Source organism: Dictyostelium purpureum (assembly GCF_000190715.1).
Source record: "Dictyostelium purpureum unplaced genomic scaffold DICPUscaffold_184, whole genome shotgun sequence".
Taxonomy (NCBI): domain Eukaryota; phylum Evosea; class Eumycetozoa; order Dictyosteliales; family Dictyosteliaceae; genus Dictyostelium; species Dictyostelium purpureum.
This window is the reverse complement of record NW_003519521.1, coordinates 17640-36658: the sequence shown is the minus strand read 5'-3', so window position 1 is coordinate 36658 and position 19019 is coordinate 17640. Positions and strand designations below refer to the sequence as shown.

The 19019-nt window shown below is 27.1% G+C and overlaps 7 protein-coding genes across 7 annotated transcripts; 1 reads left to right on the top strand and 6 right to left on the bottom strand.

The window, feature by feature from the left end:
- Window positions 1-47: 47 nt before the first annotated feature.
- On the bottom strand, window positions 48-1359 carry DICPUDRAFT_92352 (uncharacterized protein). Its single transcript, XM_003289602.1, has one exon. The coding sequence runs from the start codon at window positions 1227-1229 to the stop codon at window positions 120-122; it is 1110 nt and encodes a 369-aa protein (XP_003289650.1). The 5' UTR covers window positions 1230-1359; the 3' UTR covers window positions 48-119.
- A 1805-nt stretch (window positions 1360-3164) lies between these two features.
- DICPUDRAFT_56257 (uncharacterized protein) lies at window positions 3165-6768 on the bottom strand (the record flags this gene model as incomplete). The annotated part of the gene is made up of 3 exons (XM_003289601.1): window positions 3165-4560; window positions 4626-6370; window positions 6444-6768. The coding sequence occupies 3 exons, from the start codon at window positions 6766-6768 to the stop codon at window positions 3403-3405; spliced, it is 3228 nt and encodes a 1075-aa protein (XP_003289649.1). The 3' UTR covers window positions 3165-3402.
- A 782-nt stretch (window positions 6769-7550) lies between these two features.
- On the bottom strand, window positions 7551-9807 carry DICPUDRAFT_94960 (uncharacterized protein). The gene is made up of 3 exons (XM_003289600.1): window positions 9786-9807; window positions 8892-9667; window positions 7551-8821 (listed from the first exon to the last, which is right to left on the bottom strand). The coding sequence occupies exons 2-3, from the start codon at window positions 9657-9659 to the stop codon at window positions 7661-7663; spliced, it is 1929 nt and encodes a 642-aa protein (XP_003289648.1). The 5' UTR covers window positions 9660-9667; window positions 9786-9807; the 3' UTR covers window positions 7551-7660.
- A 245-nt stretch (window positions 9808-10052) lies between these two features.
- Window positions 10053-11875, bottom strand: DICPUDRAFT_48748 (uncharacterized protein; the record flags this gene model as incomplete). Its single annotated transcript, XM_003289599.1, has 1 exon — window positions 10053-11875. The coding sequence occupies one exon, from the start codon at window positions 11870-11872 to the stop codon at window positions 10115-10117; it is 1758 nt and encodes a 585-aa protein (XP_003289647.1). The 3' UTR covers window positions 10053-10114.
- A 467-nt stretch (window positions 11876-12342) lies between these two features.
- Window positions 12343-15837, bottom strand: DICPUDRAFT_36123 (uncharacterized protein; the record flags this gene model as incomplete). The annotated part of the gene is made up of 3 exons (XM_003289598.1): window positions 12343-14357; window positions 14391-15522; window positions 15595-15837. 3 exons carry the CDS (start codon window positions 15835-15837, stop codon window positions 12343-12345), a joined length of 3390 nt encoding a protein of 1129 aa, XP_003289646.1.
- A 221-nt stretch (window positions 15838-16058) lies between these two features.
- On the top strand, window positions 16059-17306 carry DICPUDRAFT_36115 (uncharacterized protein; the record flags this gene model as incomplete). The annotated part of the gene is made up of 2 exons (XM_003289608.1): window positions 16059-16184; window positions 16254-17306. 2 exons carry the CDS (start codon window positions 16059-16061, stop codon window positions 17304-17306), a joined length of 1179 nt encoding a protein of 392 aa, XP_003289656.1.
- Window positions 17307-17599: 293 nt separating this feature from the next.
- On the bottom strand, window positions 17600-18987 carry ragC (uncharacterized protein; the record flags this gene model as incomplete). Its single annotated transcript, XM_003289597.1, has 5 exons — window positions 17600-17849; window positions 17929-18071; window positions 18142-18396; window positions 18477-18762; window positions 18899-18987. 5 exons carry the CDS (start codon window positions 18985-18987, stop codon window positions 17600-17602), a joined length of 1023 nt encoding a protein of 340 aa, XP_003289645.1.
- Between the last annotated feature and the right edge of the window lie 32 nt (window positions 18988-19019).

Genomic DNA, 19019 nt, shown 5'->3' with positions numbered 1-19019 from the left:
ATTGTTAAGATAAAAATAAAATCAAGCGGTAAGTAATAAATAGAGTTATATTATAAATGACTCTAAAATTAAAAATTTTATAATATTTTTATTATTTTTCTTTTTTAAAATTTTTCGGTTTATAATTTTTTTAATTTTATTCTATAGTAATCTAATATTGGAAATGATAATCTATCTTTGGTGGAAGGTGAGCTATTGGTGTTGCTATTATTGTTTGGTATACTTCCATTCGAACTATTTAAAATACTATTATTACTATTACTTAAACTATTATTGTTGTATGTTGCTCCAACAATAAGCTTTCTAATACTTATAGGTTCCAAGTTTTTTACAAAAGGTATAAATTCTATTTTAATTGGGTGGTTATACTGTTCGCTGAGGATTAAAGTATCGCATGTTAAAGGTATTGATCCATGTGTAAGTGGTCGATTGAAATTCTTTCCAAATCTAAGAAAAACAACTGATTCTGGAATACATCCCGGTAAAAGAGGTTGGTTAAAGTGATCCCCAAATGACAAAAACTCGACTGTTAAAGGTATATCACCCGGTGATAGCTCTTGATTAAAAGAATCCGATAGTACTAGTTCACGTACAGATCTTGGAATTGTACCAAATTCTAAAGGATAGTCGTAGCTGCTACCTAAATAAAGAGTTTTCACTGATGAAGGAATTGAGTTTTCTGGTAGAGGTTGGTTAAAGTTTCTTCCAAACTTTAATGTAATAACTTTATTTGGGATTACTCCTGGTTTTAATGGTTGGTTAAATGAATTTGAAAAATAGAGCTCTTCGACTGTAGATGGGATCCCACCGGCAATAATCGGTGCAGAATAACCATTAACTAAAGTTTGACCCATATCAAGTATTTTTAATGTTGATGGAAGTATACCTGGTTTTAAAAATTGATTAAAATTTGAACCAAATACAATCTTTTCAACACCTTCTGGAATGGAACCCGGTTCCAAACATCTATCGTAAGCATCACCAAATTTTATATATTTAACACTATTTGGTATGAAACCAGGTTTTAATATCATATTGAAGTCTTTGTCCATTAGAATTGTTGTAACAGTATTTGGAATTTCTGGGTCCCAGCTTTCTTTTTTTTCATCCGCTCCATCTCCACTGGAATTTATTGATTGATTATCGGAACATTGACCATTGTTTAATATTTTTTGTTTTTGTTCATCAATATATACACCATAGATAATGTACTCTTTAGGAGAAATCATTTTCAAACATATTCTATTATCTAATGCATGTGAACTGTTTGGGTTTATGTTTGATGGGCAACTATTATAAACATTATTGAAACTGGTAAATAAACTGAGATGTACATTTCTACTTGAATTTAAATTTGTGCTTCTACTAGTATTATTGGTGCTTGTACATGTACTATTACATACACTATTATTATTGGAATTACTACCATATTGAAAGAAAGCGGTATCAATTACATTTAAAGAAATTGTTCTTTTTTGAGAAGATATTCTATATTTTGTATCAATCATTGGTTTTTTAAATAAAACATTTCCATTATGCCATGCATCATTCCACGAACTAGGTCTTTCTTCTATTGGATTACAAATAACTGAAGTTGTAGTTGATGTTGTGGTAGTTGTTGTGCAGGTTGTTGGACATAATAATCCATGTTCATTAATCAGATTGCCTTCATTTATTTCCTTTAATTCTTTTTCTTTTTTTAAATTTTCTTCTTTTATTTTTTTTTTTAGTATTTTAAAATTTTTCCTTTTTTCATAATTATCATTTTTTATAAAACCACATTTCCACAACACATTATAATTTGAGTTATTATTATTAATGTTGATACTACTTTCAATACAATTTACATTGTTATAATTTTTTTGATTATTTGAATTTTTATCTAGATCAATTATTTTATACTGGATTTCGTTATTTTTTTGATCTATAATTGTAATACTTTCCATTTTATTTTATTTAAAAAAATAAAGAAAAAAACAAAGAAACAATTTATTTTTAAATATATTTATAAAAAATATAAAAATAAATAATAAAATAAAAAAAAGTAAAAAATAAAAATATTATGATAAAAATTTTATTTATTAAAACTTTAAATTTTAAATTTTTTTATTATAAAGTATTAAAATTATTGACAAATAAAAAAGGTAAACAAAAACTATTATAAATTATTATTGTATATTATTATTATTATTATTTTTGTTATTATTATTACTATTAATTATAATATAAAAAATAAGTTTCTCTAATATTATTAAAAGAAAACAATTATTAAAAAAAAAAAATACACATAAAGAAATTAAAAAAAAAAAATTAAATAAAAAAAAAAAAAAAAAAAAATATTTATTAATAACACACACACACATACACTCACACAAAGAGAAAGAAACAAAATTTATTAAATTAAAAACAAATAAATCATTCATCCCCCCCATTTTTTTTTTTTTTTTTTTTTTTTTTATTTTTTATTTTTTATTTTTTAAATTGATAAAGGAAAATCCATAATTGATTTAACAATGAAATCTAAAAACTGATTATAAAAAAACAAATTAATGAGAAGAAAAAAAAACAAATATAAAATAAAAATAAAAATTAAAATCAAAGTCTAACTTTTGTCCTTTCTTTTTGATCAAATTTTAATTCCCATATCCAATTTTATTTTTTTATAAAAAAAATTTATATCTATCATTTATTTTTTTGAATTTTATTAAGCATTTAACATAAATATTTATCTTTTTCTTTTAAACATTTAATGTACAAAAAAAAAAAAAAATAGAACCCACCCATCACCCACCCTTTAACACTTCAAATATATAACTACACATACACACCCACATTTTAAAAAACAATTGATATAATTTTTTGGTGTATTTATAAACATTATAATAAAAGAAATAAAAATTAAGATACACACATACACGCACACAACACACTACACACACACACACATACAAACACAAAAAAAATTGTATTTTCAATTATCTTTATTGTAAGGTTTTGTTTTTTTGTAATTTTATTTTGAAGTGATGTGTAAACAATTAAATTCCTTGTTTTTTTATAAAAGTAATATTTTTGACAATAATTATCAAAAAAAACATTTGGTTATAATTAAACAATTCGCTTAGAAACAAATATTTATAAATTTTTATTTTTATAATTTGTTTTTTATAACTACATAACTACTAATCATTTTTATTTTTAAACAAATATATCATCTAAAAAAGATGAGTTAAAAAAATTGATAATATAAAGATTTAATATATGACTATATTTAAAAATTGTTTATTTTTATATTTGATGCGTTCATCTAGATTTATTGAGATTTTTTTTTTGTTTTATTACATTTAATTAATTTTTATAAATTTTTTTAAAAAAAAAATAAACAATTAGATATTATCTATCGATTTATCTGCCTAAACCACCTATAGCAGCTGCAGTAGTTGGGATTTTATGTCTTTTTGAGAGACAAGCAGCAATTAATCTTGGAGCAACTGCAACTTTAGAAATATTGGATCTGAATTTCTTAACATTTGGACCACTAAGGTTATGATGTGGGTCAACATAACTACTATCGCTGTATTCAAAGTATGGATCTTCGACTTCATCAATGGTTCCCCAATTTTCTCTTAATTTCTTACGTAAATCGTCAAGACCTTCAACCATTAAAACGTGATCAACGGCACGATAAGCAGAGTTAAGACTTCCAATAACCCATCCATGATGTACTGATGTACCTTCACCAGCTAAATGGAATCTACCATCTGGAGTTGGTTTGGTTAATGATGGGAAAAGTTGACTAAATTGAGCTGGTGAGTATAATGCAAATGCACCCATAGCAAAGTCATCGTTATACCAATCCCAACATTTAAAGTCGACAAGCATTTTGTTTAATACTGATACTTGAATGTCATGAACTTGAGCTAAATTATTCATACAAAGTTCGATTAATTCTTTTTCACCTACTTCATCACCTACTAAACTACCGATTCTTGAAGCATCTTGAGCCCAAGTGTAACTGACAATTAAAACACCTGCAGCATCTTTAACACCAGTACCATATGATGGATAAACAATATTACGAACTGGAAGATCTGTTGATGTTGTACCACCAAAGATTGGTTTACCTTTCATGAAAGTTGAATCTTCCCACCAACGCTTATTGAAGGCAAGAGTAATCTTGACTGAATGATCGTGATGGAGAGTACGGATAGCTAATCTCTTGTTGTGTGAAAGATTTAAATCATCTAAATCCATCTTACGTAATGATGCTAATGTACCAGTACTGATAACATGGCCATAAGTACGTGGTTTGGTTTCACCCTTGACGTAAACATCTAAACCAGTTGTTACACCATCTCCATGTTTAGTAACTTTAGTAACAAATTTACCTTTTTCGATATTGGCTGATTTTAATGTTTTTATCATTGAGTTAACCATAACATCTGAACCACCCTCGATAGCTAACCATTCTGAACCACTGAAATCAAAGTAATCCATGATTGTTTCGCTGAAAGCCATATCATAGAGACCACTACCTGTTTCCATAGTTTCAAAGTAATTAATCTGTAAAAAAATAAAAATATGTTAATATATTATAACTTTAATTAATTATAAAAACATCTACTTACAGCTGGTTGTTCATAACCCTTGCTGTATAAATAAGCTCTTGTTGAATTGTTATCAGCTTCTAATAACTTTTTGAAACCTCCATCAAAGTCATTGGCCATATCATCAGCAAACTTATCATACTCTTTGTAAAGGATTTCAGTGTATGGAACATTGCAATATTTATCTGGAACTGCTGTACCTTGACCACCATTATGAGTATCACTAAAGTATAATGGATCATTTTTGAGAGAATCTTTACGGTAGATACGTTTACCATTGTAGTAAATGATATTATTGTCATTTGAAAGATGGTATGGAACAGTTGGGATTTTGTGACCTGCTTTTTCTAATTTTGAGAAAAGTGACCATGGTTGATCTGATAAGAGACGATCCATTATTTCAAGTTTTGGGAAACGCATAGCACCCAAGTCAACATATGGGTATGGTTGTTTTTCAAGTTTTGGATATCTGTAGGTGTAAATTCTACCACCATATCTGTCTTTGTTACCTTCTAAAATATGATAATCGATACCTAAATCTTGAAGAATCATAGCAGCATATAAACCAGACATACCAGCACCAATAATACCAACTGATGGGAGAGTTTTAAGGGATTTCTTTTGTCTTAAGGATCTGTTATTTGAAATAACTTGTGATAATTTAGCTGGTTCGTGGGTTACAGTTCTTTGTAAAAGAGTTTTAGCAAACATTGATCTAATTGATGGTCTTGGAGCAGCTAAGCCAGCAGCATCTGGAGTTTCTTCAACGAGTGGAATTGGGGCACAGTGAACAGATGAACCATGTGGTGCATGAAGTCTAACTTTTGGAGCTTCGTTATCTTTAATAATAAGACGACTGTTGTCACGAGTAATGGCAAAGTGTGAAATATCATAATCTGTTTTACCATCAACCAATAATTGTTTTAAAATTTTACCGATTAATGGTGTGAATTTCATAGCCCAACCAGCACAAAAGATTGCTACATTGCTATTTGTATTTGGAACAAAATCTAAAACAAACATGTTATCATAAACATTGGTTTGTAAAGCATAACCTGTGAAGCATGGATTATCACACTCTACACCTACAACAAAATTCTTGATAAAATCACGAGTAAGTTTAATATCGTGTGGTTCTGGACCTTCTCTTCTTTCATTTGGGTCACTAATTTGACGGAGAGCATAATCTACAGCAATACGTTGAGCATTTGGAACACTCCATGGAGTAGCTGGGAAACCATAGAATAAATTATTCTTTGTTGGATCATTATCTGTATCACCAAGAAATTGGAACCACATTGATTTGAAGACACATCCATCTGGGCCTGGATTGCAGTTAAAATAGTTGTATACCATTTCCCAAATATTTAAATCTAATTTAAAACCAAATGATGGTTGTAAAACTTGATTTGAAAAAGCATTGGTAGTAATAGCAGCTTTTGCACTGTGAACAGTAACTGTTTCAAGAACTTCACCTTCTGAATTTGAAAGAACAAACTCAACATCAACACCACCTTTGGTGGCATTGTTGGTTATTTTTTTAACATCGGCATATTGAACTAAACGAGCACCATAAGCAGCAGATAATCTATAGAGAGTACGTAAGAGTAATGGAACATTGATAACACCATTATCTGGAGCATGAATACCTTGGAAATAATCTGGTAAATTTTTGAATGGATATTGTTCCATAATTTGCTTACTGGTTAAAAGTGTATATGGCATTCCTAATCTATCAAGATTTTTAATTGGGTCCATTAATGTACCTTTAAATAAAAAATAAAAAATTAATATACTTTTATAAATCATATAAATTAAATATATCATCTAAATAACAACTACCTTCTGGACCACCAGCACCATAATTTGGATCACCAAAATTTAAGAGACCAGACATCCAAACCAACATTCCTTCACCAGAGTCTTGTTGAAGTTCTTCCCAAAGACCAAGAGTCTCTTTAGCTAAATCGGCCATAAAATCTTCGGTATACATTGTACGTAACATTCTTACAAAGTCACCACTTGAACCACTACTGTTAAAAAAAATTGATTTTTCAAGTACTAAAACTTTTTTTCCTGCTTTAGCACAATGATAAGCGGCAGAAAGACCAATTGGTCCACCACCAACAACTACAACATCATAAGATTTATCAAAATTTGACATTTTATTTAATACTACAGATTATTTTATAAAAGAAAATTTATTAGTTATTAGAAATAAATTAAAAAAATATAAAATATAAAAATAAAAAAAAATATAAATAAAAAAAAAAAATTTATTATTTGTATATTTCTTCTTTTATTAAAACATCACAATACTTACAAATATCTATATACTATTATAATATATAAATTATTTAAAAATAATAATGAAAAAAAAAAAAAAAAAATTTTAAATAAATAATAAAGGAATGGGAAAGAAAAAAAAAAAAAAAAAAAAAAAAGTAAATAAAATTGAATTAATATTTATGATTTTCAATTTTTTTTTTGGTGTTGTGGTGGGTGTATTGCTTTTTATGAGATAACACCCCCCAAAACAACCCATTATGATTTGATGATTAAAATCTTTTCTTTTTTGAAAAAAATATTTTTTTTTTTTATGGTTATAAAATATAAATTTACAAAAAAAAAAAATCAAATTAACAAAAAAAAATTAAATTTAACGCTTAGATCATTGAGATTTTCCTAAAACAAACTTGTTGTAAAACAAATATAAAATATCTTAACTTTTTTTTAAATTTTTTAATTTTTTTATCAGTTATTCAAAAAACCACCAAATTTTTTTTTTTTAAAAAAAAAATCAATATGAACTGCCAATCAAATAAAACCATTAATTAAAATAATAATTAATGATAATTTTTTTAACTGTATGAAAATGTGCTGGGAAAAAAAAAAAAAAGAAAACAAAAGTATATCACAAAAATTTGTTGTGCGCCATTAAAAATTAACCTATGAAATATAATATTGATTTCGATAATTATCGATTTTTTATTTTCTAAGTTTATTTTTTTTATTTTTTTTAAAATAATTTACTTTGAGTGGTAATACAAATGGATTTATCTACTTAAACCTCCAATAACTGCAGCAGTAGTTTTGTGTGTTGGTTTTTTAAGGAGAGCATTATAGATTAATTTAGGAGTAGCATTATCAACATGAGCAACTTTGAGTTTCTTTGTAGTTTCTTTTATGTGATTTGGATCAACAAAACAACCTGCACTACTATCTCTTAATGAGTAATATGGATCTTCACATTCATCAATGAAACCCCAGTTTTCTCTTAATTTAAGACGTAAATCGTCAAGACCTTCAACCATTAAAACGTGATCAACGGCACGATAAGCTGAATTTAAACTACCGATAACCCAAGCATGATGTACCGAGGTAGCTTCACCAGCTAAATGGAATCTACCATCTGGAGTTGGTTTAGTTACTGATGGGAAAAGTTGGGTGAATTGAGCTGGTGAGTATAATGCAAATGCACCCATTGAATAGTTATCGTTATACCAATCCCAACATTTAAAGTCGACAAGCATTTCATTTAATACTGAGACTTCAATATCGTGAACTTCTGCGAGATTCTTCATACAAATTTGAATTAAAAGTTTTTCACCACCATCATCACCTACTAAACTACCGATTCTTGAAGCATCTTGAGCCCAAGTGTAACTGACAATTAAAATACCAGAGGCACCTTCAACATGATTACCATAGGATGGATAAACAATATTACGAACTGGAAGATCTGTTGATGTTGTACCACCAAAGATTGGTTTACCTTTCATGAAAGTTGAATCTTCCCACCAACGCTTATTGAAGGCAAGAGTAATCTTGACTGAATGGTCATAGTTAAGGGTACGGATAGCTAATCTCTTGTTGTGTGATAAACTTAAACCATTTAAGTCCATGGTACGTAATGAAGCTAATGTACCAGTACTGATAACATGGTCATAAGTACGTGGAGTATCTTGACCGATGATATGGACGTCAAGACCCTTTACCTTTTCATCAACAACTTTTTGTGAAATCTTTGAAACGATTGTACCTTGTTCAATGGTATCTGGTTTTAAAGTTTTAAGTATATTTTGAACCATAACTTCTGAACCACCCTCGATAGCTAACCATTCTGAACCACTGAAATCAAAGTAATCCATGATTGTTTCGCTGAAAGCCATATCATAAAGACCGGTACCGGTTTCCATAGTTTCAAAGAAATTGATCTGTTGTATTAAAAGTTTAAAATTAATATTATTCCATTTTAAAAATAAAAGTATAAAATTTAATTATTACAGCAGTTTGTGGGAAAAGACGTTTATGTAAATAAGCTCTTGTTGAATTGTTATCAGCATCTAATAATTTGTTAAAGCCTGCATTGAAATCTTCAGACATTTCATCAGCAAACTTATCATACTCTTTGTAAAGAATATCTGTATATGGAACCATACAGTATTGATCTGGAACTGCTGTACCTTGACCACCGTTTTTAGTATCGCTAAAGTATAATGGGTCACCAGTGAGTGTATCGCTTGCGTAGATACGTTTACCATTGTAATATCTGATATTATTATCATTTGAAAGATGGTATGGAACAGTTGGAACTTTGTGGCCTGCTTTTTCTAATTTTGAGAAAAGTGACCATGGTTGATCTGATAAGAGACGATCCATAATTGAAATCTTTGGGAAACGCATAGCACCTAAGTCAACGTATGGATATGGTTCTCCGTTAGCTACTTGTTTTGGGAATTTATAAGTATAAATTCTACCTCCAATTCTTTCTTTGTTTGCTTCTAAAATATGGTATTGAATACCTAAATCTTGAAGAAGCATAGCAGAATATAAACCGGCCATACCAGCACCAATAATGCCCACTGATGGAAGAGGAACATCACCTTTTAATCTTGCAGCTTTGTTGTCAAGAATTACTTGTTCGAGATGTGGTTCATCATGAATATGAGTATTTTGTAATAATTGTCTGGCAAATAATTCTCTTACTGATGGAGTTGGTCTGGTTTGTTCAGCACCATCTGGGATATGGGAGCTCATTTTTAAAATATTCATCTATAAAACTTATAAAAAAAAAAAAAATTATATTAATTAAAAATTTTTTTTATTTAAAGATTTAAAAATTTTAAAATATAATTATAAATATAATTACAAAAAAATATGAAAAATAATATAACTTACATAATATTACAGTTAAAATAAATGAAATGGAAATGAAAAAAAAAAAAAAAAAAAAAAAAAAAAAAAAATTTTACCCTTCCAAAAAAAAAAAAGTGGTTATTACCCCCAAAAAAAAAAAAAAAAAAAAAAAAAATACATTTAATCAAACAATAATTGGTTAAGAATCACCTTTAAAATTTGTAAAATGCACAAAAAAAAAAAATATTGGGCAACTCACACATGTTCATAAAAAATATTTAAAAAAATTAAAAAAAAAAATATAGATTTAATAATGGCAAAATAGCTTTTTTTTATTTTTTTTTTTTAAATTATTATTTGAAAAAATAAATTTAATTTTTGGTTTCTACTGTTGTTGATGTGGCTGGTTCTGATTTGTTTTCAACATTATTATTATTATTGTTATTATTATTATCATGTATATTTTCGCATTTGTCACCTTTTATACATTTATTTAAAAGGAAATATTTACAAGTTGTTGGTTCTTTTTTCTTTTTTTGATTACGTTTTTTATTATTAATTTGAGCTTCATCACCATCTCTTTTATTATTTAAATTTTTACCTTTTGCTCTTGAACCTGGACCCCAATTTTCTTTTGGATTTGGGAAATATTTTGGAACATCTGGGTGTTCACCTTTGGCTAATGGATGTTTGGTGAAATCTACTTTATGTTTAATTTCTTTTGCGAGAATGTGAAAAGCTGGAGTGTGTTCACTTAAATTCTTTGGTGGTTTTTCTTTGGCATACTCTCTAAATATATCCCAAATGAAATCGAATGGTGCATCAGTTTTGATACATGGTAAGATATGACTTGATGAACATTTATAACCACCATTAAGAATTGCAGATTTGATCATGGCGGTTGCTGGAGTTGAAAGATGAAGAGTATGGGTGAAATGATCAGTCTTGAAATAAAACATTGAGTCTTGAACTTCATCACAAACTGATGTTAAAATACCAAACATACGACGTGATGTATTGAATTTGGTTGGATTTTCATCGAGGTATTTTAATGCCTTCTTACAAAATTCAACATCATGAATTCTATTTGCCCAAAATGGACCAGCTACTTGATAAACTTTACTACAGTGATTGCAAGTGGTTTGGGTGAGTTCTTTGGTGAGCATTGGTGTTTTATATTTGATGCTGCCATTTTCTTCTTGTTTAACTACACCTAATGGTTGCTTGACAAAACTACCACAACCAGTACAACTATAAATATTACACATTTTTGAGAAAGCTTTCTTAGCTTCAGATGGTGAGTAGTAAACACGAACAAAAACACGTACATAAAAATCGACACTTAATGAAAGGATTGGTACAATGTGTCTCTTATATCTATTTGCATGTTGTTCAATTGAATGTAAAAGAATACGAAGACCCATTTCATGACAATAATTTGCACGGTGAATTGGAACTGACTGATATTTGTGGAAACATGCCTCTGGGTAACTACCGCATAAAACAGCAGAGTCGGTTGCAGTAACACATAAAAGACCACCATCAGCAACAGCTTGGACAGCAGAATCTAAAAAGACAGTTGGGGCACCATATGGATCTACATCGACAATATCATAGTTGTTAGCATAACTACGATTTTGCATCATTACTAAACTAGCATCACCAAGATTTGGACGAATGAGACTTTCTTCAACACCATTATATGCACGATTCTTTACAATTGAGTCGACAGCACTTTGTTCGATATCATTGGCTAAAATATAATCTAAATCATCAATTTCTTTAGCATAACGAATTGATCTTAAACCTGTAGCTGAAAGTGCTTCTAAAATTCTAACCTTTTTAAATGGTTTACCTTTAGCTTCCATTTCTCTTTTCTTTTCTTCAATAAACATTCTAATCATTAAAATTGACATATCTCTATTAAACTCTTGTACTGGATTGTAAAATACTTCATTTTGGTTATTATACAAAATGGTTGTTGTATTTTCTGTTACTTTAACAACATTATCATTTGCTTCAATTAAATTTGATTTAGTTTCTGTATCTTTATTAGCTGTTGTTGTTGTTGATGATGTTGAGGGATTACTCTCTGTGGAGGTAGTTTCTGTTATTTTAACATCCTCCATTTTATTATTTATTATATTATTATTATTATTAAAATATCTTTTGTTTATTAAGTTAAAATTATTATTACTATTTTGAAAAACTAAATTTTTTGATAAATAATTATTTATTATATTTAGTTGTTGATTTTTTATAAAACTATTTTTAAAAACTGATCTAAAAATCATATATTCCTAATTATAATTTCATTTGAAATAACGAAAAAAAAAAAAATAAAAAAAAATGAAAAATTGGAAAATTTTAAAAAAAAAAATAAAAAAAAAATTATTTTAAAATTAAAAAAAAAAAAAACGAAAATTAATTTAGATAAACAAATAAGAAAAAAAAAAATTCCCAAAAAATAAAATAAAAATAAACAGTTGATTACTTATACAAAGTATTGATTCCCTCTTTTTTCTTATAATCTACATATACTAATACAAATATTTTATTTTATTTATTTTTGTTTTGTTTTATTTTTTCATTTTTATTTTTATTTTGGAGGGTTGCATCTTTTACAAAGTGGGTGGGGTGATTGTACTTTTATAGAAAGAGGTATATCTGGGAGACCTGGAATAACATTCTTATATATATCTTCTAAATCGTAATAAACTTCTTCAAATGATTGTTTTCTTTGTGATGCATCTGTTACTAATGAGGCAATTAAATTTTTAATTCTGATTGGAATATATTGAAAATCGGTTGTGAGAAAGTCTTTGTGTAATGGTGTGGGATGTTTGTGCTGATAACGATGCTTTGTAATCATTTCAAAGAATGTGCAACCAAATGAATAGATGTCGACCAATACACCATCATAATGATATTTACCATATTCTTCTGGAACATAATCGTCTGTATGAAAAGTTGATGTAAAGTTGTTATCGTGCACCAACACATTATTTATACCTGCACCTAAATCTGTAATTTTGCAAATTAGACCCCCAAATTCCTCCCTATTTTTTGATGATGTTTCAAACACCAAGATATTGTCTGGTTTTAAATCACGGTGAATTATTTGACATCTATGAATATCCATCATACCCAAACAAATGTCCATCATAAATCTAATTATTAACTTCCATGAACGAAATTCTAAAAGATGGGTTTTGAGTGAGCCCATAGCACATTCTAAAAGCATTCCCCTTCTATTTGGGTCGTCATCGGATATAGCTGGCATCTTAATGATATATTCAGAGAATTGCAATTTCTTCAATTTATCAACTTCTTCATAAAATAAAGTGGCTAGTGATTTCTTGTCGGTTTGTTCGATATTTGAAAAGTTGTATTTGAAATTATCAATTCCTTCTGATGTTTTATAGGCATAGTAAATCTTTTCTTCATAAAGTTCACGCTCTTTATCTTCTTCGATTTGCAAAGCATCTTTATTTTCGACAAAATGTTTGAAAACAAATGAGTCTGATGGAAAGTTTGATAAAACTGGCCATTCGATGTGTTTCACCATATATATATTTGCTTGACCACCTGATGCAAATGGAGTATCCTCTGTTTTAATAAATTGAAATGGAATTTTTAATGAGCTATCAATTTCGATATTTGCTTCTGAAACATTTAATACAAATTTTTCTATGCTCCATATTAATGGGTTTTCAATTGTTACTATAATGTTCTTATTTTTAAATGTACTATTATCATTATTATGACTATGATTATTATTGTTATTATGGTTATTGCTATCACCTCTACTATTATTGCTATTATTGCTATTATTTGAACCACGTGTACCAGTACCAGAGCCTGTACTGTTTTTTCTAAATGGGTTGTTTTTGATATTAAAATTTGAACCCCCAGTATTGCTATTCATTGAATTATTGGTATTGCTATTACCTATGCTTGAAATATCATCATCAATGTTGCTATCACTATCGTTTGCAACGAAACTTGAGCTACTATTATTATTGTTGTTATTATTAATATCGCTATTATAGCTTAGATTCTGTGCAGAGTTATTGATTAAATTATTTAATAAATTCTGATTATTGTTTTTGATATGGTCATTTAAATCATTTGAAGAGGTTGTATTTGATTGATCGATGATATAATTTGATAATATATAGTTCATTAACAAACGTAATGAAACTATTAAACTATAGTCATCAAATATTTTAATTTCTTTAAACTGGCCATTGTTTTTATTGTTTGGAATAACTAGATGAAAATTGTATAGTTTTGTTTTATGCAACTTGTAGGTTAGTCTATCTTTGAGGGATATAACGGTGTCACGTTCAAACTTATCTTGATAGAGTGAGTTCATTAAATCTCTAAAGGAGTAGGACTTTAATAATAGATATATTAACCTAGGGAACTTTCTATCCTCTAATTTTACAACCACTTCTAAAGGAATATAATGCTGTTCTTCTTTAAAGTAACAATCCCAACATGTCTTATTTACAGAGCATAAATGACACACTAGTTTATTATTACAATGCGAGCAAACCATTAAAAAATCGGACCTAAATCTACAGATAAAGCATTCTTTGTTATTTGAGTCTATTAGTAAGTGGTGATGGTTATTTCCAATACTAACTTCGCAATTCACACCAAAATCTAAACCAGCCTCATTATTAATAGAGTCTTTTAAATTTAAATTGCTAAATGATGAGTTAAAACTGCTAAATGATGAGTTTATATTGTTGCTGCTATTACTACCATTACTATTGATACCACTATTGTTATTGATATTATTATCTATTTTGGACATTGATAAAATATTGTTATAAATTGATAAAATTATTTTAGGTTTGATATCAATTGGTTTATGATGAATCATTTTAAATGTATTATTACTTGTAGTTGTATAAAATATTAAATTATTGATTTCGTTATTGTTTAGCGAGGATGGTAATTCTGCGGGTCGAATTGAAAATTCATTATAATTAAAATATCTTTTGGAATATTTTAATTCTTTTTCGGTAAATTCAAATATCTTAACTTGATCATTTACCAAACCACCCAAGCTGCCCAAACTGCTTGTACTAACATTGCCATTATTTATTAAATTATTTAAATTTTGATTACTATTACCATTATTAGAGCTATTATTAGTTTGATTATTATCATTATTATAAATATTAGTTGAATATCTCAATAAAACCTCTTTTTTATTTGGCACATAGAATAGGTTGTTAATTTTTAAAAATTGTAAAAACTCTTCCAAAGTTTTGATCTGATTTGAATATTCTTTGGTTAGTTGAATAATCTCTGGGCTTGAGGTTTTATAGATTTCATTAATTAATTTATAAATTCTAACAACAATTATTAGGAATACATATAGATTAAGTAGTGAAAAACTATGAAACAATTTAAAGTCAGCCGGTAGGCTATTTGATTTATCGATTAAAATTTCTTTATTTTCAATACAATAAATCCTTTTAATTTCTTCGACTGTTGGTACATAGGCTTCAAATGATACCAATAATTTTAAGCTATTTTCTTTATTTTCTAATTTTCTTGAACTATTTAAATTATTTATAATATCATTGATTTTATTTGCTGGATTATTATTGCTACTATTACTATTGCTAACACCCTCATTGCTATTAAAATTATTTGGGTCAAACTCGTTTGCTAATGAATTAAACCAATTGCAAATCTCGTAAAATCCTTTTAAATAAACGTTTCTATATTTCGACTTTAATGATAATAATGATTTTTCCTAAATATATTTTGTTGTCAGTGATTTGTTTGTTAAAAAAAGAAAAAATAAAAATTATATTTTAATAGTTACAATTTGATTATAATCGATTGAGTTTATAAAATAGTTATTTAAGTCATATAAGCTTGTCCACAGATTTTGTAACTCTTCATCCTTTGGTGGGATTATATTGTATTGCAAATCTCTGTAAATTTCTGTTATTGATTTTAAATTTTGATTCCGTGCAGTTGAAAATAAATCTCTATTTAATTTTAAATTGGTTAACCATTTCAGTAATGGTAAGTTAATATCTGCTAAAAATAAATTATCAGACATGATTGGTGTTGAATTTTATTATCGCCTCATAGTATGCAAAAATAAAAAAAAATAAAAAAATAATATCTTTTTTACAAAAAAAATATTTTTTATTAGAAAAAAAAAAAAAAAATTTAAAAAAAAAAATTTTCAAATTATCTATGTTTTTTTTTTTTTTAATTCATTAATAAAAATTGTCCTAATAACAATAATATAATAATAACAATAATAATAATAATATAATGTCGACTGAAGAATTATTTGAAAATGATTATTTTATTATTATAGGTAATGTATCTGATAAAGATAAACTCACCGATACAATTGAAGAGTGTGGTGGCATTTATTCAAAAACATTAAATAAAAAGGTAATTACCTTCTATATATTAAATCAAAAAATTGAATAAAAATCTAACTAATTTATAAATTGAATTTAGACCAATTTAGTAATTTGTAATGATATTGATGATGAAAATAATAAAAAAGAATTAGAAAAAGTTAAATCAGATATTAAAATTGTAACAGAAAAGTTTGTTACTAATTCATTTTTAGAATCAAGAAGATTAAATGTTGAAGATTTTATTTCAAAATCAAAGAATGGAGATGCAGATACCACAAATTCAAAATCAGTATTGGGTAAAAGAAATAAAAGAGAAAGTGATGGCATCGAAATTGATAAACAATGGATAGGAACATTATTTTATACAACTACCCAGGATGCCTATCCATTTGTTTGTAATATATTAAAAAGGGATGATGATGAAAAAGAAGGAAAATCAACTATTCAAGGTACATTTAAATGGATTAATTTGAATGATGCAGAAACTGCTTTTACTGCTGAAATTGAGGGTGACACAATTAAAATAAATGAACATACTCTCCTTACCAAAGATAATGATCAAGTCGAATTACCAAATAAATATGAAGCTAAAATCGTTCAAGGTTTAAAACTACAAATCAAAGGATCAATTGTTTATGATGACCCAGAAGATCAAAAAAATGAAGACCTCAAAAATACTTTTAGTTTAACTTTAAATGGCCCAATTCCAAATAATAATAATAACAATACCTCTGCCACCACCTCAACCTCGGCCCCAATGTCTGTTGATACTGCCAAACCAGTTTCCACACCAAAACCACCATTAGATTTAGACTATTTGGTTGACGGTGCCTCATTTGATGGAGATTATGAAACTCCATACAAATTCTCATTAAAAGTTACAAGTAGAAAGAATGAAAAAGATATTGAAGGTATCGTCGAATGGGTAGATTTAAAAACAAAAACCAAATTCAAGGGTACTCTTGAAAAAGATATGACTGTTACAATAACAGAGAATGAAATTATCAGCGGTGATGGAATCGATTTACCAATCATTTATAAAGGAAAGCTCACATCCACCAACAATTCCAACGATATGGATTTAATTTCTGGAGACTACTCTGTAAATACAACTCCAACCGGTACTTTTACTTTAGAGTTAATTGTTTAAATAAAAATAATTTTAAAAAAAAAAAAATCTATTAGTTTTTAAAACTAAACAATCCATCAATGGTATTTTATATTTTTTTTGATTAAAAGTTTTATTTTATTTTATTTTTTTTTATTTTTTATTTTTTATTTTTTTTTTTTATTTTTTAAAAAGTATTATTAATAACAAATTAAAAATATATTATGGTGGGAGGTATAATAGTATTATTAAAAAAAAAGAAAGTATTATATTATTATGATTATTATTATTATTATTATTATTTTATAATTAATGAACTATTTGTTAATTAAATTTTAGTTTGTGATTTTTTTTCCTTTCTTTCTGGATGCGGTTTTACGTGCAAATACTTCTTCGATGGCTTTCTTGAAACAGATAAAGTTATAGTCAATTAAACCATGTTTATCGAAATTTGTTTCACGAAGTAAACAAACAAGTGCTAAATATTTATTAACTTCTCTTAAATATAAAACCATACCATTATTTAATTTAATAACAGAGTGTGATTCTTGATCATAACCTAAACCTTCTTCTTCTTCTTTAAGACTAAATATAATTAAAAAAACAGTGTTATTATTATTATTATAAAAGCAATTGTTATTAATATAACTATTATTTTACATACCCATAGATACATGAAACATCAATTACAACATCAATCATATCGCTGCATAACTCATAAGTTTGCATATCAACTGGTGAATTATCAGTTGCAACATAAATTTTACTAACAACATCAACCAAAAATGCCTTTTCGATTCTTGATCTCTATAGTAAATTATAATAAAAATATTAATAAATAAAAAATAGAAAATAGAAAATATCTGATGATACTTACTGAAATAAAAACATCTAAAAGATTTTCTAAAGTTGGGAGTTGTGGAATAAGTTTTTGGATAACTTTTGAAAAAGCTTCAAAAATTGAATGATCATAAATTGAAGTGACATAGAAACTTGGGTGAACATTGATATTTGCATCCATTAAATCTTCAGTAGTTTTTTGTTGAATATCTCTTTGTCTATCAATTTTGTGGTCATCAGATAAACCATCAGATTTATGAATAAATACTTCAAAATGAATATTTGGGTTAACCTGCAATATTAGTAATAAGAATAATTAATTAATAACCTGGTAAAAAAAATTAATCCTGGTAAACTATTAATGGATCATACTTGATAAACTTTGCTGATGGTTTGATGAAGTTTTTGTAAGGCTTCGCCAATTTCGTCTTGAGCATCAATAACAAAAACAATAGCACCGCAATTATTTAAAATATGTTCATAATCGAATGATGGATCAAAAAAATCCAATTGACCTGGAAAATCCCAAATTTGAAATTGAACAAATGAACTATTGGAAATATCATTCTTGACGACTTTATTTGTGGTTTCTAAAAATAATGTTTCGTTTGGTAACATTTTATGAAAAACAACTTTTTGAATTGATGATTTACCTGATCTGTTAATAATTGAATGAAATATATTAATATTTATTAAATACTTCCATTTGTATTATGATGACTATTATATTATTGCTATATTATATGATTATGATAATATTCTGTTGTTATTTTTAATAAAATTTAATATTATACCTTTTTAAACCCATTAAAAAGATTTTTGGCTTGTTTTCAATTTGTGAAGATTGTTCGCCATCTACTTGAGCTTCATCACCATAACCCATATCACCTAAAAATTGGTTTTCTTCCCCATAAA

Bases quoted from the DNA above. Each gene is read 5' to 3' on its own strand.
- DICPUDRAFT_92352 (XM_003289602.1), bottom strand. From the start codon at position 1,229: ATGATTTCTCCTAAAGAGTACATTATCTATGGTGTATATATTGATGAA.
- DICPUDRAFT_94960 (XM_003289600.1), bottom strand. From the start codon at position 9,659: ATGAATATTTTAAAAATGAGCTCCCATATCCCAGATGGTGCTGAACAA. The intron at 8,822-8,891 runs GTAATAATTAAA...TTAATACAACAG, and splicing joins GTCTTTTCCCACAAACTGCT to ATCAATTTCTTTGAAACTAT.